The sequence below is a fragment of the Corapipo altera genome, unplaced genomic scaffold, assembly GCF_003945725.1.
Source record: "Corapipo altera isolate COAL_440 unplaced genomic scaffold, ASM394572v1 61411, whole genome shotgun sequence".
Taxonomy (NCBI): Eukaryota; Metazoa; Chordata; class Aves; order Passeriformes; family Pipridae; genus Corapipo; species Corapipo altera.
Window position 1 is genome coordinate 26,350,917 of NW_020884875.1, and position 22,342 is coordinate 26,373,258.

General features: G+C 38.1%; 1 protein-coding gene across 7 annotated transcripts in view; it reads right to left on the reverse strand.

Annotated features, from left to right (window-relative positions):
* LOC113943232 (transducin-like enhancer protein 1) overlaps window positions 1-22,342 on the reverse strand; it is an 84,441-nt gene that overhangs the window by 39,260 nt on the left and 22,839 nt on the right. For 6 of the 7 annotated variants that reach the window (XR_003526247.1, XM_027634741.1, XM_027634738.1 and 3 more), the window contains 2 exons: window positions 3,144-3,348; window positions 2,390-2,406 (listed from right to left, as the gene is read on the reverse strand). Coding sequence is in view for 6 of the 7 variants with exons in the window: in XM_027634741.1 (XP_027490542.1) it covers window positions 2,390-2,406; window positions 3,144-3,348 (222 nt within the window). In the remaining variant the exon portion in view is untranslated. Of the gene's footprint in view, window positions 1-286; window positions 327-2,389; window positions 2,407-3,143; window positions 3,349-22,342 lie in introns of those variants that run through there. The other variant, XM_027634742.1, reaches the window with a different exon arrangement.

The following is a 22,342-nucleotide window of genomic DNA, read 5'->3' on the forward strand; positions in this document are numbered from 1 at the left end:
TTGCCTGGCTTCGTTACCTGCAGCCAGACAAGAGGACTTAAAAAAATAAACCCAAATCTAATTTAAAAATTAATATGTCATAATATGCTTCAACTCAGTTATGTCACAAAAACTCAATTTAAAAACAAGTAAGTGTGTGTTAAATTGCAATTTTTCAAACTTGTGCATTTAAAGCTGTCAGCTTCTACTGATGGTACTAAAACATCACGTTAGACATATCTGATAGAAATCATACTGTAAAACTGCACAGTAATACCAAATATCATGGTAAATTTAGGTAACTTACAAACAGCATGGGTTTTGGTGTCTTGGATGATGAAAGTATGCCTTTGTCAGGATTTCTGGCAGCACCATTACTCTTACAATGTTACTCTGAAAATCAAATTGGTTTTATCTTGATGACCCAGATGTTATAAAGTGATTTGAAACATAAAAGCCTACTGCTAGTTGGAACCACACATAATAACCAAACAGACCTGCTGGTATGCCTTGTGGACTTGAGCCCAATTTCATATCATCATTAAAAATATATTTCAAAAAGAAATCCATTAAAAATACAAGAGAATTAGAGAAGTTTGAAGATCAAATAATTCCCAGCTCATCATTTTAGCCACAGACTTGAACTTAACCATCTTTTAAATTATGATTCTTTCATTGAAGATATCATTCATTGTTAAGCCAAGATTTTAATGTAATATCGTATTTAAACAATTTTAAGTTCAAGTTCACCTGTACTCAGTTATGTCACAAAAACTCAATTTAAAAACAAGTAGGCATGTGCTAAATTGCAATTTTTCAAACTTGTGCATTTAAAGCTGTCAGCTTCTACTGATGGTACTAAAACATCACGTTAGACATATCTGATAGAAATCATACTGTAAAACTGCATAGCAATACCAAATATCATGGTTAAGTCTCAGATTGTTTAAAGGTTACTTAGTGGTAAACCCAGCATAAAACCCGCCTACTTCAGATAATAACCAAGCAATCATGAGTTACACATATGGAGACAGAAGTAACTACATTGACAAATTTACATAGTTTAATTAAATAAAATTTACATCTATAGTCAATTAAGCAATTCTCCCACAAACAAAAGCCAGATTAAATTTTTGACAGTTTTCCTTCCACATGCAAGAACTATTCTCAGATATAAGAAGAATTCAGAGTCCAAACTTCACTACACTGAAACATCTGATTTTAAACTTAAAAAACAAATTACATGATGGACATGACAGGGAACAGGGCAAGCACAGGAAATGTAACAACCAAATCAAAACACAAAGCCATCACTACCACATGTGCATATATATGCACAGATTCACACTGCAACATCCTTAGCTCCTAACAATAGTTAATGAGATTCTGCAGTCAACTAACCCGATTCAAAGAAGTATGCCCCACACAGAGGAATATGTCCTTAATAAGTCTGAGACTTCATGAAAACCCAGTTAAAATTATTTCTGGGGTTATGTTGTCTTTAATAACATCAAGCAAGCTGAAATGAATGCTTCTTGCTTAGTAATCTAAAACCAAAAGACTGCCACAAAGGATATGCAGATAGTTTCCAGTAAATAACTGTCAAACAAGCCTAGTATATATATTAAAAAAGCAGCAATAAAAATAAGCCTAACACTGGCAGATAACTTTTCCTACTTCTTGTCTTTTCTAATTTAGAAAAGGGACAAAATAGAGCCCAAATTCACCTATGACATAAACAAGCAGAATTAGCTTTGTAACTTCAAATGACATGGAAGTTGCACATGCTCAGGTTCAACAGACTAGTACAGCAATATCAGTCAAAGCAAAACGGTACGAAAAGCTGTAACAAAATAGTTCTTTAGAGGGTTTTTCATATAACACTGTCTTAGACCAATTCTATTACAGGGAAAAAAGTATTGCTATAGAAGTTGTATATTTGTACCTGAAGCACAAAATAAGCAGTAAAGACATTAGTATGGCTTAAACTGATGCAGTAAAAGAAACTCCTAGGGCCAAACACCATGACACATTTAAAATCCTCACATTTAAATTTCTCACCTTTTCTGTAACTCTAATTCCTTAAAATCCTAGAGGAAATATCTTAACTCTGACTAATGCTATATTTGCAATTTTTGATTTGCATCTTTCCCCTCCCCTGCCATCTGCCCATAAGCAAACTAAAGTTCAAGCTTGCCTAAAATCATTCTGCTCAAAAATAAAACTCATCCATATGGTCCATCTAACAAATGACTTGGTGTTCTGCACAAACTGAGAGAGATCTTAACAGAAAACACATACGTCTAGTATCATGAAAATTACTAAAAGGAAAATAAAACAGACAAACAGTGCAACATCTGATTATTACATTCCTAGATGTGGAAACATTAGCACGAATGTTGGTACTTACTGTGCCTGGCTCTCTGTCTGCTCCCGCAGTAACCAAGAAATGGACAGACATGCCCGTTCAGACACAGAGGCAAGAACAGAAATAAAAAAGGGGGAAAAAAATTAGAACACAAGCCGCAAACAGTTTTAAAATGGCTTTTATTTATAAGTCATTGCACATTCCTAATACAGTGATTTCCTGAAAATTACAGTATTTTGTAAACATGAATTACAGTTTAACCATACACAAAGCCTAGTTTTATTTCATGACAGAATAAATTATTTTCTTTTCAAAAATTAGTCAAGTGCAATTTTGCCCAGTATTTAACTGAATACTAGAATTTAAGCCTATGAAACTAAAGTAACAGATGTAATTATCTAAGTATTTAGTTTGAATACATTCACTTCAAAATTTAACTTCTTGTTCCCCCTACCTTCCCACCCACACATTTGACAATATTATATTCCTTGAAAAAATTACCCATTATGCAGTTTAACACTTTTTCACAATATGGTGCAGGCCACTGCTATTACAACTAAGCATTTACCAGGATGTCAAAATGCCCTGCAAAGTATAGAGCAGGTGACCCCTAGTGATCCCCTTTTAAAATACTGAAAAATTCCAAGCTGAATTTCGCTTCAGTGGTATATATGCAGACATTTTAAAGTTTGCCAGCAGTTTTTTCTCATTCTATATAACTTGAATTCTTTAGAGATGCTCATAATTTGCAGCAATGTGCTGACAATGTCCTAATCAGGCCTGCCATGCCTCTCACCTCTGTGGTGGTCTGCATCATGATGCTTCTTGTCATCTTTTATTGCCAAGTGAGACTGCCCACCCAAAGCACTAGAAAGGGCAAGAAGGCCAGCACTGCTTCCAAGTGGAGGGATTCCTGGAGGCTGAAGTCCGGATGGATGCGGCGTTAGAGGCACCGGAGGTCCGTGGCCATGGGAGAGATGCTGAGCCTGCAACTGCTGCTGCTGTTCCCAGTGGTATCATCATCCCCAGAAGAATAACGTAAAGCACATAGTTTGGGAAGGATAAGGCAGAAGTTTGGTTAATTATTGAGAATCAATAATGGATTTTGATATTTTTTTAGCCTCTTCCCTCTGTCCCACCACATTATATATACTTCATTACATCATGCTGTCTGTGGAAAACTCTGTTCATGTCCCATTACCCAAAAAGGCTATCAGGGTACGTATTTAGCAGCCTGAGGAATAAGTTCAACTACTGTGGGTTGTTTTGGGCAGCTACTGCCTGCCACACTGTCGCTGGTGACAAAGAGCAGCAGCAGAAGGCCCAAATATTTTTCCCTTTCAATAGAAAGGCATATCACTGCTCTGGAAAATGATGAAGAAAGTTTCACTGGCAACAGTGATTCAAACTCACAACCTTCTCTTCCTGCAATTTGGAAACAGCAAGTATGTTTCTGTTTTGAATATTAAAAAGCATAAAAGATACTGCTTAATTTCATATTTAATGAAGTTAAATTTGCCTTTTATTCTAGCCAAGGTTTTTGGAGGAAAGTGGGGGAGGGAATTACTCATGACCTAACATTGTGTTTAGGAACCAGATTTGAGCTCAAAATCCAGGTATTCCAGAGAGCATCAATGAAGTCACGGAATTCTCAACAAGAAATATGGTATTCCTGAATTAAAATACCTCCATCTGTTTCAAAAGCACCTCGCAAGATCAATATCATAATGAAAGGACATACAATCCTACAACCAATCTGGTAAAATAACCTGTAAGCAATTTTAGAAACAGAGTTCCTATAATAGAATGTCTTCCACATAGTTCAAATATTAATGTATTTTCCAGTTAAAACTGTTACAGTTTTATTAATGTTTTCCAAGTTCAGCTATCATTTAATTTGTCCAAAATGCTCAGCACAATTTTTTTTAGAAAGTGAAGCTTCAAAACCATCCTTAGCTTAGTCATAGCTCCTGTTTACTCTGCTACAGGTAAACAGATTTTCTGCCTCTTTCCTGTTTCCTTGTGTGTCGGCATATGAACAGAAGACAGGACAAACCTCTACAACTTGGTCACTCTCCACTATCCCTCTGCTGAAGGTAAACACCAGGAAAAAGCTAGATCCCACACAATTAATGGGATCAAAAAGAAGACATATAAACACATGTTTCAACAGGATGAACTCAGACAGACATCAAGTTTGACCAGTTAAATGTAAGTGATCCTGTAAGAGCTGGCAAAATTGTTACAGTACTGCTGACAGCTACCGACAGCACACCTAGACTACAGTTCACAATATTTCACAAGTTACCACAAAAAACCTCAACTCAAAACAACGTAGAAATATTTTATCTGCTTCTATATGTCCAAAGACTCTTCAAGACCAACTGTCAACAACACCTGCACAACATCTACTGGCATATGAATGAACTTACTTATTACTATTTAGATTACTGCACTCCTACACTTTTATTTCTCATGACCCCATCCCAAGATGTGCCTTGGGCTGCTTGTAAAATTATGAAGACACAGGGGTTGACATTCAAGAACTATGGACTGGACCTGCTTATCTTTCACTCTTCTGCTGTCCCAACTGTCATGCAGCCATCATTTACTTATTTTGACATATAAGACAAATCTTAAAATATACTACAATCTGTTTAGTCAATTTTATAAAGCCACATGTTTAGCAAATCTCTCACACATCACATATCAGAAATTTATTTTCATGTGCTGCATAAAAATCCTTGCTAATCTTCACCGCAATACAAACATTTGACCACCACTCGACAGCTTTTTAGTATGTTTAAAAAAAAAGGTAAAAGAGAGGTAGTTCTTATTCTTCTATTTTAATGTGTTTACAACAACCCAAAAATAACATTTTGAAGGAATTTTTGAGAATTATATTTGTTTTAAGCAGTTAACGCAGTAGATCTTCAACAATATCAAGCAGCTATTGCTAATGAAGTTTCATTTAACTGAAGAGTCATCAGTAAAAAGCATGTAAAGTCTGACAGGACTGCAGGGGTTTGGGTTTTTTCATTTTGTTTTTCTGATCCAGTATCTAAAGAACAAGAAGATATCGCTCTTCTCACAAACTTATCAAGACTTTAGTAGTTTCTAGCACATTTCCTCAGTAACCTGATAACCTGGTGTTTTGGTAGGCTCTCTCAGAGATGGTATATCTTACTCATCCCCTTTCTCATTGTCCTCTTCAACCAGGTCAGTCATCTGCACTTAGCTATAAGACAACATGAATCAGCAGTGCTGTGCAGCATTGATGGCACTGGTCTCACTTGTCCCCAGCTGCACTAAGACCCTGAATTACCTAGTTGTAGCGCACCAATTGCCTGAGAATAAAAAGTGATTTATTCCTTCAAATTGGTTTTGTGGAGAAAAGCCTCTTCCCTTCTCCAACAGTGAGCTCAAATTAGCTTCTCTTGCTAGTGTGAGGACGGGAAGGTTGAAACAGAGAAGAGAAGTTAAATTGCTTCCATTCTTGTTTCTACTGTTCAAGAAATGTATGAAGATTCCTCTTAGCTGAGCATCTCTTACTTGGTTTAATTAGCAAACAAGTCACTCCACTTGATTTCACGAAGCATAGGTTTAACAGTTTAAGAAATACTTACAGGCACATTACCTATAATTTCTCTGGCTCTGCTTGGTAGCCTACACACCCCACATTTTGAAAGTCCAAAAAACGAGGAACAGATTAATCCCCTGTAAGATGTTTTTAAGCTGAAAGCACATCCTGAGGAGGGCTGTCCTGTGTTTTCACAGTACTGCACAGGGATAGTGGGGAGCACTGTCCAGTGTAAGGCATAGAACAGAGTATGAGAGCTGCAAGTGCATCGCAAAGCTGCTCTACACACCTTTGTAGCTTTGCAAATGGTTACTTAGGGACATGGTACACAAAGATCCTTAAATATGGCACTAAATTAAACCGACTTAAGACTGAAATTCTGATCATGGTCTTTTAAGCCACCAAAGATATATTAGGACTTTATTATCTGAGGTGCTGTTTAAGACTTTAGTATATTGATTTGCTGCTTATATATTATCTATTCACAACAGGTTTAAAGTTCGCCCTAACACATAAAGATGATCCTTTCCAGAAGTTCATACTCTTTTTATTTAGAAAACTTGAATTGTTAAAAGTATATTGTATTCTCTTTCTAGAAGGAGTAAAAGGAATATGTGCCACACACAAAGGAAGAAACTAAAGACCAGGGAGATGGCTAACAGCAGCATTCACCAGATATATCTAGTAACTAAACATTTGCAATCGTGGATTCTAGAAACAATTGTTATGCGTATATTCACTTTCCCATCACTTCAAAGACACTAATGCCTGCTCTGTAACCTTTTAAGAGCCAAGCAGCAGTGTGATATAAAACGGAGTAAGTTGGCAGCAGTATCATGGTCTACTAGACATGTTCATTATCAGTTAATTAAAAACTAGACATCTGCCATAAGAAATGTGCTCAAAAAAGGATGAGTAGCAGGTCTGTCTTACTACCAATTATTATCATTACTTGCAGAGCAAAGGCTGTGTCCACTTTCAGAGGGAAGTGGGAAGGTAGAGAAGAGTGCAATGATGCATACTTAAATAACTGCACTGAGATAATTAGCCACAGTAGTGATTTTAAAAACATCAGGAGTTCACCCATCATATTGCTGCAAAGCCAGAAGTTCTTCATATTTGCAAAGGGAGAAAAGGAATTACAAACTCATATTACTATACTGTCTAGATGTAGGTTTTATTGCCTCAGATTTTTTCCCAGTATCCCCATAACCAAACCATAAAGACCCAAAAATCAACATCTAAAACCCACAGCATTTGCTTCTCTGAGCAAGCACCTCTTAACAATTTCAAAGATAGTACAGCTTTTCACTTCTAACATTCTAGGCAAAGTCCAGCTATAAAGAGATATTTAATCAGGACTTAAAATTTGGAATTATGTTTTCAATCTCTGGCAAAGACTTGCAGAGATAAAGAGTTAGTATGTCTTTATGAAACACAGTTCCTATAATTAAACAATGACAGGTCTCCTTTAGGCTCCTTGCTTCTCAAGATAAAGCAGTAGTTTCTACAATCCCACTCCCCACATTAGAGTAGCTCTGTTGAGGTCACAAACACCTAATTTTACTTAAACATCTTTTTTACTTAAAAAGACGGTTTTGAATTCCTATGATTAAACAGTTAGAGCATTGTTCTGTTCTTGAAGAGATGTGTGATGTACTATTCAGTATCTGCTGAAAATCACTGAATCAAAAATTCAGATGTGATTGAAAATGAACAGTGGAAAAACTATTATGCATATTCCCAAACTACAATAGCTGTCTTCTCTTGCATCCTTTTAAATAAACACCTGAGAGAAGAAAAAGTTTCCAAAATCTTATCAGCACTAGCACCAGTAATACAATCAACAGATTTCCTCAAGCTCCATATATGTGTTCTGAAAAAATATCTTGCAAGTACAGAAGTCATTCAGAGACCTAAAATTTAAAAGACACTATTTCATGTCACCTTCTGTAAAATTGAAGAAATGTGATTTCATGAAACTCAAGCAGGCGGAAAGACATGAGAGCAAAACATGTATTACTGTGTTCAGTTTCATTGCCATATTCTCTTCCTTTCCAAAGGGAAATCTTCAGGGTTTTAATTTGCCTGCTTAAATAGCAGAAGTAAGTGAGAGCCTGCACCAAATATCTATAGCCAACAAATATAAGAAGGTCACTCTCTGAGCATACACAGGTAGTTGATCAAGGAATAACCTTTTCCCTCACTATTTAGAAATCTTCTTAAAACCAACATTGCAAACATAACCTTCCAAAAAAGGAAATAACTCAACACTATACTTCTGTTGCATCTAGTTTTCTGTCTCATCCTAGAAAAACAAAAACCCTGCACACACAACCCACACTACCAACAGTCAAATATGGTAAGAGGAAACTCATTAAACAGTCTAAGCCATTAATTAATACTTGCATTTAAATTTCTGTACATACTTTCCAAAGAGTATTTCAGCTACAGGGAAGAACATATTGCAGCAAAACAAGCAATCTCGCTTAAGAATATATTCACATTCTTCTATAATAGAGTGATTGTATGCATGAACATGGAAACAGCAACAGATACTGCCTACTCATTACTTCTGGAATGCCTTTGATATAATCCCTCACAAAATTCTTGATGCTAAATTGGAGAGATACAGTACTGAGGGATGGACATATGAATGAAGAACTGGCTGGATGACTGCATCTGAAGAGTCAATGAGACTCAATCCAAAGAGTCAATGGCTCCATGTCTCTGTGGAAACCAGTAACTAATGGTGTCCCTCAGGGAGTCCATAATGTGACCAACACTATTCATCAGTGACACAGTTAATGGGACTCAGTGCGTCCTCTGCAAATTTGCAGACGACATCAAGCTGTGTGGTACAATTGATTCACTTAAGGGAAGGAGTACCATCCAGGTGAACTTTGACAGGCCGGAGAAGTGGGCCCATGTGAATCTCAGAGGTTCGACAAGACCAAGTGCAAAGTCCTGCATCTGAGTTGGGGCAATTCCCAGCATCAGTACAGACTGGGGGATGAAGAGGTTGAGCGTAGCCCTGCTGAGAAGGACTTTGGTGGTGCTAGTAGATAAACCATTGGACACATATCAGTAGCGTGCACCTGCAGCCCAGAAAGCCAACTGTATCTTGGGCTGCATGAGAAACATTGTGGTCAGTGGGTGATTCTTCCACTCCCCTGTCATGAGATGCCTATCCAGAGCACCATGCTTAGCTCTAGGATCCACAGTGCAAGAACGACACTGACCTGCTAGAGGCTCACAAAAATAATCTGAGAGGGTTGGAACACCTTTCCTAAGAAAAAAAGACAGAGAGTTGGGGTTGTTCAGCCTGAAGGCTCCAGGGACACCTTACTGTGATCTTTCAATATACAAAGTGAGTCTATAAGAAAATGGAAAGAGACTACCAGGGTGTGTAGTGGCAGGACAAGGGGTAATGGTTTTACACTGCAACATGGTAAGTTTAGATTGGACATAAGGACAAAAATTTTTACCATGTGGGTGGTGAGACTGGATGCCCCGTCAAAGCCAGGCTGGATGGCGTTTTGAGCAACTTGGTCTAGTGGAACCTGTCCCTGCCCATGGTAGGGGGTTACACTTCATCTTTAAAGGTTTCTTCCAATCCAAACCATTCTATGATAGGTGTTACCATTCAAAGAGGGCGGAAGAATGGACTCACAGGAATCTCATGAAGTTCAACAAGGGGAAGTGCAAAACCCTGCACCAGCCAGAACAATCCCATACATAAATACTGTCCACCCAGCTAGAAAGCAGCTTTGCAGAAAAGGTTCTGGCAGACCAACTTGCTCATGAGCCAGTAATGTGCCCTTCTGGTCAAGCAGGTGAATGACATCCTGGGTTGCATTACACAAAGTACTGCCAGTGGGTCAAGGAAGGGGATCCTTCCCCTCTACTCATCACTGTTGAGGCCACATCTGGATTACGGTGTGCAGTTCTGGGCCTCCCAGTACAAGATGCGTGGACAAAATGGAGAGCATGCAACAATGAGCATAGAGATGGCTAAATAGACTCAGCTCTCTGAGCCTGTCCTCGTATGCAAGATGCTCCAGTCCCTTATCTTTATGGTCCATCACTGGATGGCCAAATGACAAGACAAGAGGCAATGGGCACAGACTGGAAACATGGGAGGTTCCTCCTAAACATCAGAATACACTTGCACAGGCTGCCCAGGGAGGTTGTGAAGTTTCCATCCTTGAAGGTACTTAAAAGCCATATGGACATGGTCCTGCACAACTGGCTCTAGGTGGTCCTGTTTAAGCAGGGGCAAGGGAATCAGATGACCTCCAGTGGTCCCTTCTAACCTCAAGCATTCTGTGATTGTGCCGTTTCAGAATCACACAGAGGGTCAGGTTGGAAGGGACCACAGTGGGACATCACGATTCAACCTCCCTGCTCAAGCAGGGCCACCCTAGAACACATTGCACAGGATTGCATCCAGAGTTCTTGAACATCTCCGGTGAGAGACAATCTGTTCCAGTGCTTGCTCACCCACACAGCAAAGAAGTTCCTCCACATGTTCAGGCAGAACTTTCTGTGCATCAGTTTCTGCCTGTTTCCTCTAGACCTATTGTTTGGCACCACCAAAAACAGCCTGGCTCAATTCTGTTGACATCTTCCCTTCAGATACTTACAGATATAGATGAGATCCTCTCAGTCATGTCTTTTCAAACAGGCCCAAGGCTGTCAGCCTTTCCTCATAGGAGAAATAGTCCAATTCCTGAACCATCTTTGTAGCCCTCCACTGGTGTCACCCCTAGTGACAGATCTTCCACTAGACCTTGTATCAAGTCTTGTTCCTTACTGTTTTCTTCCTGTTTAAACGTGTTCTAGAAAAATGAGAATCAGATACTACTATAATTTCTTTATTTTCTACCTAATTCCTTTCAAATATCTGTTTATTTTCGTTGATTTGATTTCCTTGCTTCCTCTTCTTCTAAATCCTTTATTCTAATAGATAGAAAGCTACACTGGACCACAGTAAACAAACTTTAAAGTGCCCACCACTGCATCTCTAGCTAATGAGCCAAAAATGTGGTTTTGTATAAGCTGTTTGGAAACTATCCTTATGTGAACAAGCCACAGTGCCTAATGTGGGAAGAGAATATATTCCCTTCAGAAACAAAGAACAGTATCTTCAGCATGTCTCTTCCATCTATATAAACCACAAGAAATGTCGCTGTACTACAGAAATTTAAGTCCATAAAAGGAAAATACCGGCCAAAGCTATTCAAAGCTATATATGTCACACATACAGAATTTGTGTGACGTTAGCATGATAATTTAAAGGCCTAACTGTCTCATGGGAAAAATGTTTCTTTTTTCAAGCTTTGTTAGAGAAGACACAAAGGGCAGTATCTTTGGGTCTTAACACTGATTTTTCTACTCCTACCAAAAAAAAAAAAACAACAAAAAAACCAATAACCAACCAAACAAAAACCCATAACTTTTCGGGGAAGAGAATTTATGCCAGAAAGCAAATATCCAAGTCAAAAATATGTAAGTTACCTTTATTTTGCTAGATTTCTGAACAGAAGGCTCTTCAAAGTTTTTCACATTTCCTGTTTTCATTTGTTCAGACAACACAACATTAAGAAGGCTGAGAAGTTGTATTTCACTGCTCTGCTGATACAGTGATTATTAGGACACTAACTAAGTCCTTCTGTTACTTAAACTATGAAAAAGAAATCCGATATAGGACATCCAGCAGCACACATCCTAAGTAATCCATGAAGTTATTTCAGAATAACATGAAGTTTATGGTTCCCAACTAGTCTTTTATGTTCTTTCCTTTCTTAAATCCTTTTTTACTCGGTCACTAAATTCCTTTCTCAGAATTCATTTTCAGTCCTCTGCTATGGGATCCTCCCTTAGGAATCAAGTCTTTTCTCACTGTTATTCAGAAAAAAAAGAAGGAAAAGCAATGCTGATGAAGATTAAAAAGATCCCTTCATGCTTTGGTGCTCTCACTATACTTTTACACTCATGAATTCCTCTCTCCCTGTAAAATGCATTTCTTTTACACAGTTTTGCCATAGAATACTATACCTGTCCAGTTCTAGCGTTTTTCTCCTTACTTTAGCAAGATTAAGTTACATTCTTTAAATATCACTAAAGTAAGGAAAGTTAGCACACTTACAAGCATAATTCTAATTATCTATACCCTTGCTCTACCCCTTATCCTTACCCTTTATCTAAAGAAAGAAACTAAAAGTTAGTGGGAGTCATGAAGCTGCCACACTAACTTACCTGAAAAAAAGCTATATATTTATTGATTGGTGTAGTTCAAGAGAAATGCTATTCCACAATTAAGACAGGAAGAGAATACAGATCCCAATACAAGGCCAGCAAACAACTGGTCACCCACAGAGGACCCAAAGTAGGCAACCAAGACAGTCAACAAGGGTCAAAGCAGTTAACCCTTATTGCATCTACCTAGTAAAACTCTAAATTCAATTTTCAATTACTACAACAGGAAAATTTTTTGAAAGTGCCTTTTATAAGACATACAGATACTAAATTTCTTGTAACATCCTCATAAGCAAACACATAAAGCGTGGTCTGGATGAGTGGGCAGTGGGGTGGATTAGGAAACAGCTGAACGGCAGATCCCAGAGGGCCATAATCAGTGGCACAAGATCTAGTTGGAGGCCTGGCACTGGTGGTATTCCCCAAGGTTCAATACTAAGCCCAAGCTTTCCATGAGGCAGCAGTGTGCCCTGGTGGCCAAGAAGAACAATGGTATCCTCAGGTGCATTAAAAAGAGCTTTGCCAGAAGGTTAAGGGAGGTGATCCTGCCCCTTTACGCAGCCCTGTGAGGCCACATATGGAGTGCTGTGTCCAGTTCTGGGCTTTTCAGGACAAGAGAGACATGGAGCTCCTTAGTCCAGCAGACAGTTACAAAGGTGATTAGGGGGCAGGAACACCTCATTTATGAGGAAAGGCTGAGAGAGTTGGGCCTATTCAGCCTTGAAAAGACATGACTGAGAGGAGACCCCTGAAGGGAGGGTGCCAAGAGGATGCAGCCAGGCTCTTCTCATTGGTGCCAAGCAAGAGGACAACAGGCAGAAACAAGTGCACAGAAAGTTCCACCTGAACATGAGGAAGAACTTGTTTACTGTGCAGGTGATTATGCACTGGAACAGATTGTCCAGAGAGGTCATGGAGTCTCTCTCACTGGAGATACTCAAAATGCACCTGAATGGAATCCTGTGCCATGTGCTCTAGAATGACTCTGCTTGAGTAGGGAGGTTGACCAGATCTCCCACTGTGGTCTTTTCCAACCTTATCCATTCTGTGATTCTGAATGTGTAAATATATTCCTTAGCTTGTATTCTAAAATACTTTCTGTTTTCATGAGAAATTTCAGGTTTTTTAAATGAAGGGAAAACCAGAAAATTCTTCCAACGTGAGAAAGGCTTCAGCTGCTATCATTACATGGCCAGTACCAGTACACACATAGTACTTTTGCTGAATTACAAAAATCTCATTTTCAAATTTTATGTACTGTAAATTTTATTACTTTACACTTACAGAACTAAGAAACAGGTCTTCAGTGTTTCCCAATATAACTCAAAGAGCAAATTAAAACTCATTTTCAAGGGTAGCTTATTAACCATTGATTAGTTCCCACATTACCACTATATATCACAGACATATAGAATGCAGAAGAGAAAGGACTCTCTCTTTCCCTTAGCACAAATCTGAGCAGCAACTCTGCCTTTGCTGTGCCTTTCTGTCTTGCTGCAAACAGCTAACTTGCACTGCCCTTCCTTCTGGTATTTTCAAGCCCAGGCACCACAATTAGAAAGATAAGAGATAATACATTTCAGACCACTTTTGTAAACAGTAAATGACAGATGTGGGTTGACCCCACCCAAACGATTTGTCACCGCACCCAGTGAATAAGCGCATCAGCTGTTTTTCTACTACAGTGATCAGCAATTAACTATTTAACAAATTTTTAGCTATAATTCTTTAATGTCAGGATTTCTAACATCCCATTGACATAGAGGGACTAATTATATAGTGCTGCCAGCACTACTGGTGCTTTCACCAGAGCAGATCTGCACCAGCAGCCTAGCTTCTCTTTGAAGCCTCTGCAAATCATTCCATCCCATGCAGGCAGAGCCCTGCAGCGAGGATGCAGGGCATTACCAGCAGATGGAATTCTTCCAGTTCAGTGACATCTTCTCCCCAAGGTGCATTAGCACTCCACTGGTGTAGCTGCATTCACATAAGGGCTTTTGCCAACAGAAAAGGGCTTTCTTTCCTCCTCTGTGCTTTAAGGCACTGCAAATCAGCCTAAAACTGTAGGTTGTACCACATGCAGACCCACTGAATCATGAGTAAAGCTTGTATCAGCAGCTATACTGGCAACACAACAAGCAGCCCACAAACTAAAGAAGCCCTCATGCTAGCATAAGCTTATATATCTACACCCCCCACACACATATTATATATTACATATGAATATACAGAATAGTATGTATAATACATAGCATATGTTACATATAGACTGACTGTTTATATTTTTATGTAAAAACATAAAAGATCTTTTGTGTGTTTGTACATATGGTTATTCTTCTAAAAATATGTATTTCAGGGAAACAGTTTCTGTCTCAAATATTTTATAGCAAAAGAAAAAAATAGAAATGAGTCAGAAGACCAAGTTTTTAACGGTTCTTGTATTAATCATGTAATTCAGCTTTTTTCTTGCTTTCCTTAGATTAAATTATGTTGGAGGGTTTTCTTTCCTTATGCTAAATTCGGAAGAAATACAGGATGAACAGCAAAGCTGAAGGCAACCAGAGGAAAAAGACCGCAACAATGGAGGAGCCAGAGAAGCCTTTGTACAGGACAGATGCCACAGGGCAGAAGGGGTAGTGAGTCACTGGAGAAAAAATTATCCTTGTTCAGGAAAACATGGCTTCATCAAAGGCCTTCCCAGGCTCTAAACGAAAGTAACAAATTCAAAACCACTGTCTACAAGTCACAGAAGATGACCTAAGTTCTCTTGGTCCGGACAAGACAAAGGCTGGTTATCTGAAACCACTCACATTCCTCTGATCACTGCCAGTGTAAGTCAGTTCAAGAACAAATCTTTTCTTTAATTTTAAAACAGTACATATTGCTTTCTCTGAAGACTCAGATGCAAGCCGCAAGTCTCTGGAAGGAAGCTGTCAGCATACATTGCTTCAGGTCTGCAGAAACTGCCAGCATATTTCTTTTCTGCAGCAACTATAAATTCCTCCTACTGCTTACCTTCTAACCTCAAATCTATGTATTTGCCTTTTTAGCTACTGTTAGCATACTGCCATCATCCAACAACATTCCAAAAGCATGCTCCGGCAGCACAGCAGCCAGAAACAAGTAGTTCAAGCATGCAACAATTTGGAAATGGCTTACAGATATTACTCTAGGGGGTTTTATTACTGACATATGATTATCTTAAAAAGTATCTATTTTCCTTCCAGGCTCTTTTAGTCTCCAGAAATTTTACTCTTGCTGAACTTGAAAACAGTAATGCCTTGAGTAGCAAGGCTTTTTGGTAAATTAAAATCCAGAAGTTAAATACATTGAAATTGAACTCATCACCCTTTTGTCCAAGCCACTACTAACTACAAAAACATTTCAGAGTCAAAAACTGAAAAATATGACAGTTATAAAACAAGCATTACACCAGTTTTTATTTACTGTCCCAAGCCACAGGTTAGATCCTTGTAAGTTTCCTCTAAATTCCATAACAACTTCAACATGCCAAATGATTATCACTTCTGAACATGCATTTGAGCAATACACTTTTGCTAATTCTTGCTTTTATTTCCTCAATACTACCGCTTGTCAGTATTTGATTTGAAGAGCTAGTTAGCCAGTACCCTTATAAACACCACTGAATATTCTCAGGGAATTAAGTATTATATAAAACAGCAACCTTGGTAGTTCAGCAAGTACTCTGAAAAATTAAATAACTCAGTTACTAGATAACAGGAATTCTATAACTGATACAAACTTTTAAGCATATTGAAGAATTACCACTAATTCTGTAAAAACTGTCTCTTTGCCCTGTCTTTAATGTTTTCTAAAGTTATCCTAAATGCCTACGGTAGCCTCACTCTGTGCAAGAATAAGGAAAGTAAGCTTCTTGTCTAATCCTCCCACACAGTCCCTATGTTTTGTCTTGCTCTTCCCCTGTGAAAAACATAGCCATTTTCTGTTCGTAACTTGCTGTTTTCTTGCTCATTTCCGATGTTTACTACTTTTAATACTTGTGTTCCCCTGTATGTTACTCCAGTCCCTCTGCACCTTCCTACTCCCATTGACTCCATCTTTGTCACTGTCATCCAGTTAGAAGTTATTTTGCCTGAGAAGCCCACATCACTCTTATCTGCACAGTGACAATTAGTTCACTTCAGTGTATCAGCGTTTGCTTCTCAAAATCTGTATGGTTCATCCTTTGCACCTCTCTCCTACTGCTAAGTAGGCCAACTTAGAGCCCTACATCACTCAATAAATAAACTCCCAACACCTTTCTCGGCTCCTACTCACATTGGGATGAGACAACTCCATGAACATAACCACACTTCATCCTTATTCAGCTAACTTCTTTGCATTTGATTTCTCCTTATATGCCATCCAAGTTGAATTTCTCTTCTGTGTCGGCCAACCAATTCACTCTTCCTGTCCAGCTCCTTCCTCTTCCAAATCTACTGTATTTCACACTACTTTCAAGATGAGAATGGCAGGTCACATAATACTTTTATCTTAGCCTACTGACTCTTCACCTGCTACAATTTCCCCCCTTATCTTACTTGAAATATGAACACAAAGCAGACATTTGTGTGAGAGAAGAAATTATGTTCATCTTTTCAGTGTGTCTCCTTTCACTTATTTAATAATTTAGGTTTTGTGAATATTATCTACTTTATCCGTATCTTCAAACATGGAAAGCTATTCTGCCTGCATACACTTTAATCAAGAGAGGTGGATTGAATCACTCTCTAGAGGAAGTAATCCTTTCCTCTAGGATTAAATAATTACCCTCTGGTCAATTACATATACAAATATACACATACACTCTGCTCCAACCACATTCAAAAGCAAACCCATCCCTAACATGCATTTTGTCTTTCAAGTAGCCCTTCTATATTGTCTGTATTAAAGCTCACTGAACACATCTGCTGAAAATTTTTGCCTTGAAATGTACTATTCCAGCATTTTGACCCAACTTTAATCCCTACCATTCCACCAAAACTATTCTTTCCAAACCAGTCTAACAGAATCATTTGGAGCCAAGTTCACAAAATGAATCAATCTCCCCAGCTTCTATCTACCTAACTCTTCCTGAAATCGCATGTTCCATTGACATGCCTTCTTTTTTTGTTCACTATTACTACATACACAATTTTCTAATTTTACCAGTCCCTCTGCACCTCTATCCTGCTGCAAAACAGACCTGCTCAGAGCTCTACATCATTCAGTGCCACATCCCCAACACCTGCTCAGTAGAAAGTAATTTAGGAAGTGGTACCAGCTCACAGTTGGTACATCACCTGCTACCTCTTCAGAATCTACCTGCCTTCTGCATTCACAGTTGTAGCTGCATATCTTCAGATTTAAGCTCTAGCTAACGGTATTTCTGTCCAACCATCGTCCTCTCACTCCTTTCCTGAAAGCTGTTAAGCTTCACAAATTTGTAACTATATACTCGGATTCACCTTTGACTTGAAGCTTAGATACTAGATTTAAATGAGAGAGCCACCTAAAGATCTTTTGGTTTTCTTTTTGGACAAGATCCAAGATGCAGCCTTTTCTATCCACCCGACAGGAAAGCTTGCAAGACAAGGGAGGTCTGGCATGTAATTCAATTCTGTTTAACTTTTGGATGCGATTTTGCCCTCTCCAGAATGACTGAGAATACCTTCTTCTGCAGAATCTTGTCTCATTTAGACACTACCCTCCTCTATATTGCTGCTCCAAGGTTCTCTGTTTCCCCATCAGTCTCTAGTGCACAGGGGGTGGGGGCTGGTGGTGTGGAAGGAGCATGTGTCAAATAGAAAACAAGTTTGGTTAACACTATTTGTTCATTCACATTTTACACACCCCCTCTCAGATTTTCTCTTTTGAGTAGGTCAAGCTACCAATACACATCAATAATGCTTTCTTACTTTTCCTCAAAACTTAGTGGCACTAACGATAAAAAACTGACCATTTTTCAGGGATTGATATTTTGAGAATACTAACTGTCATGCTGACAAATACATTCCTCAGTTGCTTTGGTCTGGAGCCTTTGTATTCTAAAAGCAGCTACCATGACAGAATCCTAGGATACAATTAAGATTTCTATGTGTTTTAAAATATGAAGGATAACCCAGGATGTTACCAGGCAATAGAGTTCCTATTCCCAGAGTTTAGCAATTTAGACTTGCTATTAGTTTACGTTAAAAGCAAGAAAAGTGTCTTGTGCTCACTAGATCTCATTTTATTTAATTTAAAAGAACTAGGCAATTACCCCTCCCTCAGCACATAATGCAGATCAAGGCTGAGAAGGATCTAAAGTAATGCTACAGCTGCTTAGCTCTTCCCTTGCACTAAGTTCTGCATTCATTTCTGCTCTAGTCTGTATTTCTGTTTTATAATGAAACATACAGCCTAGTTATTTATAGGCTTTCTAAGGATTAACTACACACTCATAAGAATAAACCCTCAAGAGGTTAACCTCATCCTCTTAAGCTTCACACACTACAATCCCACAGATAGCTGGCAACCACAGCCAAGAGAGAAAAAAAAGTCCCACATCTTGCTAATCCTTTAGCCAACCATCTCATGCAACAGTGGAGAGGCCTCTCAGAGGCCAACAACTCAATCTATCTCAGGAACACTGTCAATCCAAAAGATACATATTTCACTGAATCATTAGCAACCCATCTCAAAAGGCAAAATAAGGCATACCTGGCTTCTAAGTGGTATGCTGAAATCATGCATCAAAAATGCAATGCTAAAGAAAGTTTCCAGTTTGCTGCTTGCATTTCTCATTCAGATGTTAGTATATTCTACTATTATACAGTATATTCTACTAATTAAACTAGTTCATTGAGTAGAAAGTAAATGTAATAAATTTTGCATTCACACCTAGACACACCAATTTAACTTTCCCTTACAGTTGCTAACATGAACTTGGAGTACTTGTGATCTTCTAGACAGGGTCTATCTCAAGAAAACAAGTCACCCCTCAAAAAAACCCCAAACTAAACAAACAAACAAGAAAAAAAAATCCACAAAGGAACAAAAAAACCCATAAGTTAAACCATAATAATCTACCTAATGATTTCATACCACGATCTGGATTTTTCCTTAACCCCAGAAGAGGACACTGCCCAGCTGCAGCAATGCCAAGGATTTAGTGGGTGCACTTATCTTTTTAGTCAAAGGTTTCTGCTTTATTATTTATCTAGTGAAATTGCTACTTTATTCTAATATAAATGCCATTTTAAAAAACTGAAAAGGAGGTTGTTTAGCCACACTGCTACCCCATGGCTGAAAGCTAAAGCCTTATACTTATCCATGCAGGATAAGTATAAGGCCAGTGGTATGACTCTTAATAATCCAATATCATCCATGTTTTTTTCCTCAAGTAAAAATTTTTAATCAACACATAGGATTAGCACTGCTTGCAAGCTCACTGAGTTCAACTATGTCACTTTTTTTTAAAGGTGTTAATTTATTCATTCTGTTTTGTATGTGCTTAATATACACCAATTCCAAAGTCTGGCTTTGGACTTCACAGGCAAATTCTCTGAAAAATCTCAGTCTTGTGAGACTGTAAGTGTCTACCCTCACAATCTGTCCTCTAATAGGCCTCCATCTTTTTAACTGGAAAAAAAGTATAAAATAAATATTATTCAAAACCATTTTGTATTTCAAAACATTATTCCCAGTAATTAAAGTCTTTGTTCCCTTCCAAAATTCACACACAGCACAGCAGAAACAAAATTGCTCTAACTCAAGTAAGCCAATTGCAAAATTCTTGATTTATCTAGTTTCAGGAAATACTGGCCTATACGGACAGAAAGGAAAGAGGGGGAAAGAAGCAAAATCCTGACAAAAATTCAGAATTTTATTTAGTCAAGAGAAACTATATAAGTGAACACAAGCTACGAAAATTAAAAACTTTCCTTTTATTCTCAAAATTTATCATACATAAGTATCCTCAGTAGCATGACACCAGAGGCTACTCGATTGCATCCTCTACTGTTACAGATTGGTCCAGCCTATTTGCATTCTAAAAAGAAGTTTCATGATCTTTCATGCTCATAATAGGTATCTAAACTGTTAAATTACTGTATCTTTTCTCATCTTGAAAGGCCTTGGCAGCATGGCCCTTCCACAGTTCTTCACACTAATTTGGGTCCCTGAACAATACTGACAGCTGCTATCAAACTGCGCCGTGCTCAGCCTCACGGCAGCTGCTGCTTATAGGAACAGACACGCTTCTGATGTGTCCTCCCCTCTGGGGAAAGGGCTTGACACCCTTAGTACTCAGTGAGGGGGAGAAAAGGTCCACTGAATTGTCAACCTGATTTTATGCTATTCAGATTTTCCAGGACACACATTGTCCCTTTAAAAGAAAACCAAGCACATGTCAGAGTATGAAACTTATTGTGCAGCACAAGATAACTATTGATTAATAAGACTGCAAAAGATCACTGGGATGTACATCTAATTTCAGCATTATGTATACGCGCCATCTACATGGTGAAACAAACTTTGTGCCCAATGTGTTAATTTCCTCATTCACAGTTTTGGATTTGTATCACATCATGCGGAAGTCTTTCACAAGACACAGGAAAGTATCTCTTCAGGTGAAATATTAGACAATTAAAAAACAAAAAAGGTGGAGGTTTCTATTCCTGCTTCCAAAGAATGTCCTTCCATTCTCAAAAAAAAAAAAAAGAAATTAATTGTATGTGATACTTGTAGATGCTATGGCTTTTAAAAGACTACATTGTGCAGACATAAAAAGAAGTAAATTACATGCCTGAGAGAGCAAAATTTGGTTTGTCTAAGTAGCACTATCCTAAGTGGAGCAAGAATGTTTTTAAATACATTTTAATACATATTTCCTTTTACTGTATTAACTCTTCTTTAGAATTAGTTCATTAAGAAGGGTTTCCATTCCATTCTCATCCTAAATAAGTCATTTTTTTTTAAAAAATACAAGAAAGTACAGTTCAATACTACAAGTGTACATGTGCTTGTATTCCAAAGATCAAATCAGGTATTCATAAAGTAATTCATTACACAAGCAAAGCATAGAGGAAAGTCTGACAAATACAGATGTAATTGTGTTGGGTTCCTAAGATGTGATTAGCAAATCAACTAAGTAACAGTCAAAATTTGATACGAAGGAAAAACAGCACAGATTTGAAAGGGGGGATATGTTTATGCAAAGCTAATCTGTCAAGTGTAATAAAGCAGCTTGAACAAAATTTAAGCTGAAAATCCACTGAAGCTCCCCATTTCAGGGAGGAAAAGCTATTAAAAGGAAATGAAGGTCACCCTCCCAGTTTATTTCACCTAATTGACTGCCAATAGCTTACCACAGGCAAACCGACTGCAGATCTGCAATTGAGAAACTGATGAAAGGAGCGTTTTCAAGCTGAGGCTCATTCTTTTAATCCTCCCTCACTCCTATTTTTTTTTCCATCTCCAGTTGGGATGTAATTTTAAGCACAGATGGATTAACCGGTTCCATTGTCTGTAAACGTCATTGGACTATGGCAGTGTTAATCCATTCAGCAGCATGTCTAATTATCATTACAAAGTGTCTGAGGGAACTATAAAGACCAGCAGGGCATCTTTTCACAAGCAATTAACATAAATTGATAAATGAGTAATTTGAATCCACTCAAGGCAGATGAATTTTATGAATAAAATCAGAAAGGACAGGTTCTTGTTTCAGCTATTTCTTTCACTTAGTCTGGAAGGGCACAAAACATGAGAAATATTCTACACTTAATGGCAGGGGAAATGAACTCATACAGTGGAAGGAATGTATGGTTCAAAAAGTTCATTAATACAAAGCCAGTGACTTGTGATTGACAACCAGTCACAAGCAAGCAGTATTAACTTTTTCAGCATATTTAAAAGCACATTCTTGGTGAAAGGCTATTAGAACACTGTGTCAGACAATTAATACTACTTCAAAAGCAAGTGAAGTTTCTATTCAGTAGCTTGCTAATTTAAAATTCATGAAAGATTCACAAGAAAGGGAAAAAAAGAAGAATGAATAGTTGTACAGGCTCCAAGAACTCAAGTGTCACAAAAAGCAAGAGGTAAAAGTAACTAGATCAACTGACATTCAAAACCTATAAATAAACAAGCAACTCTCCTAATAATTATAT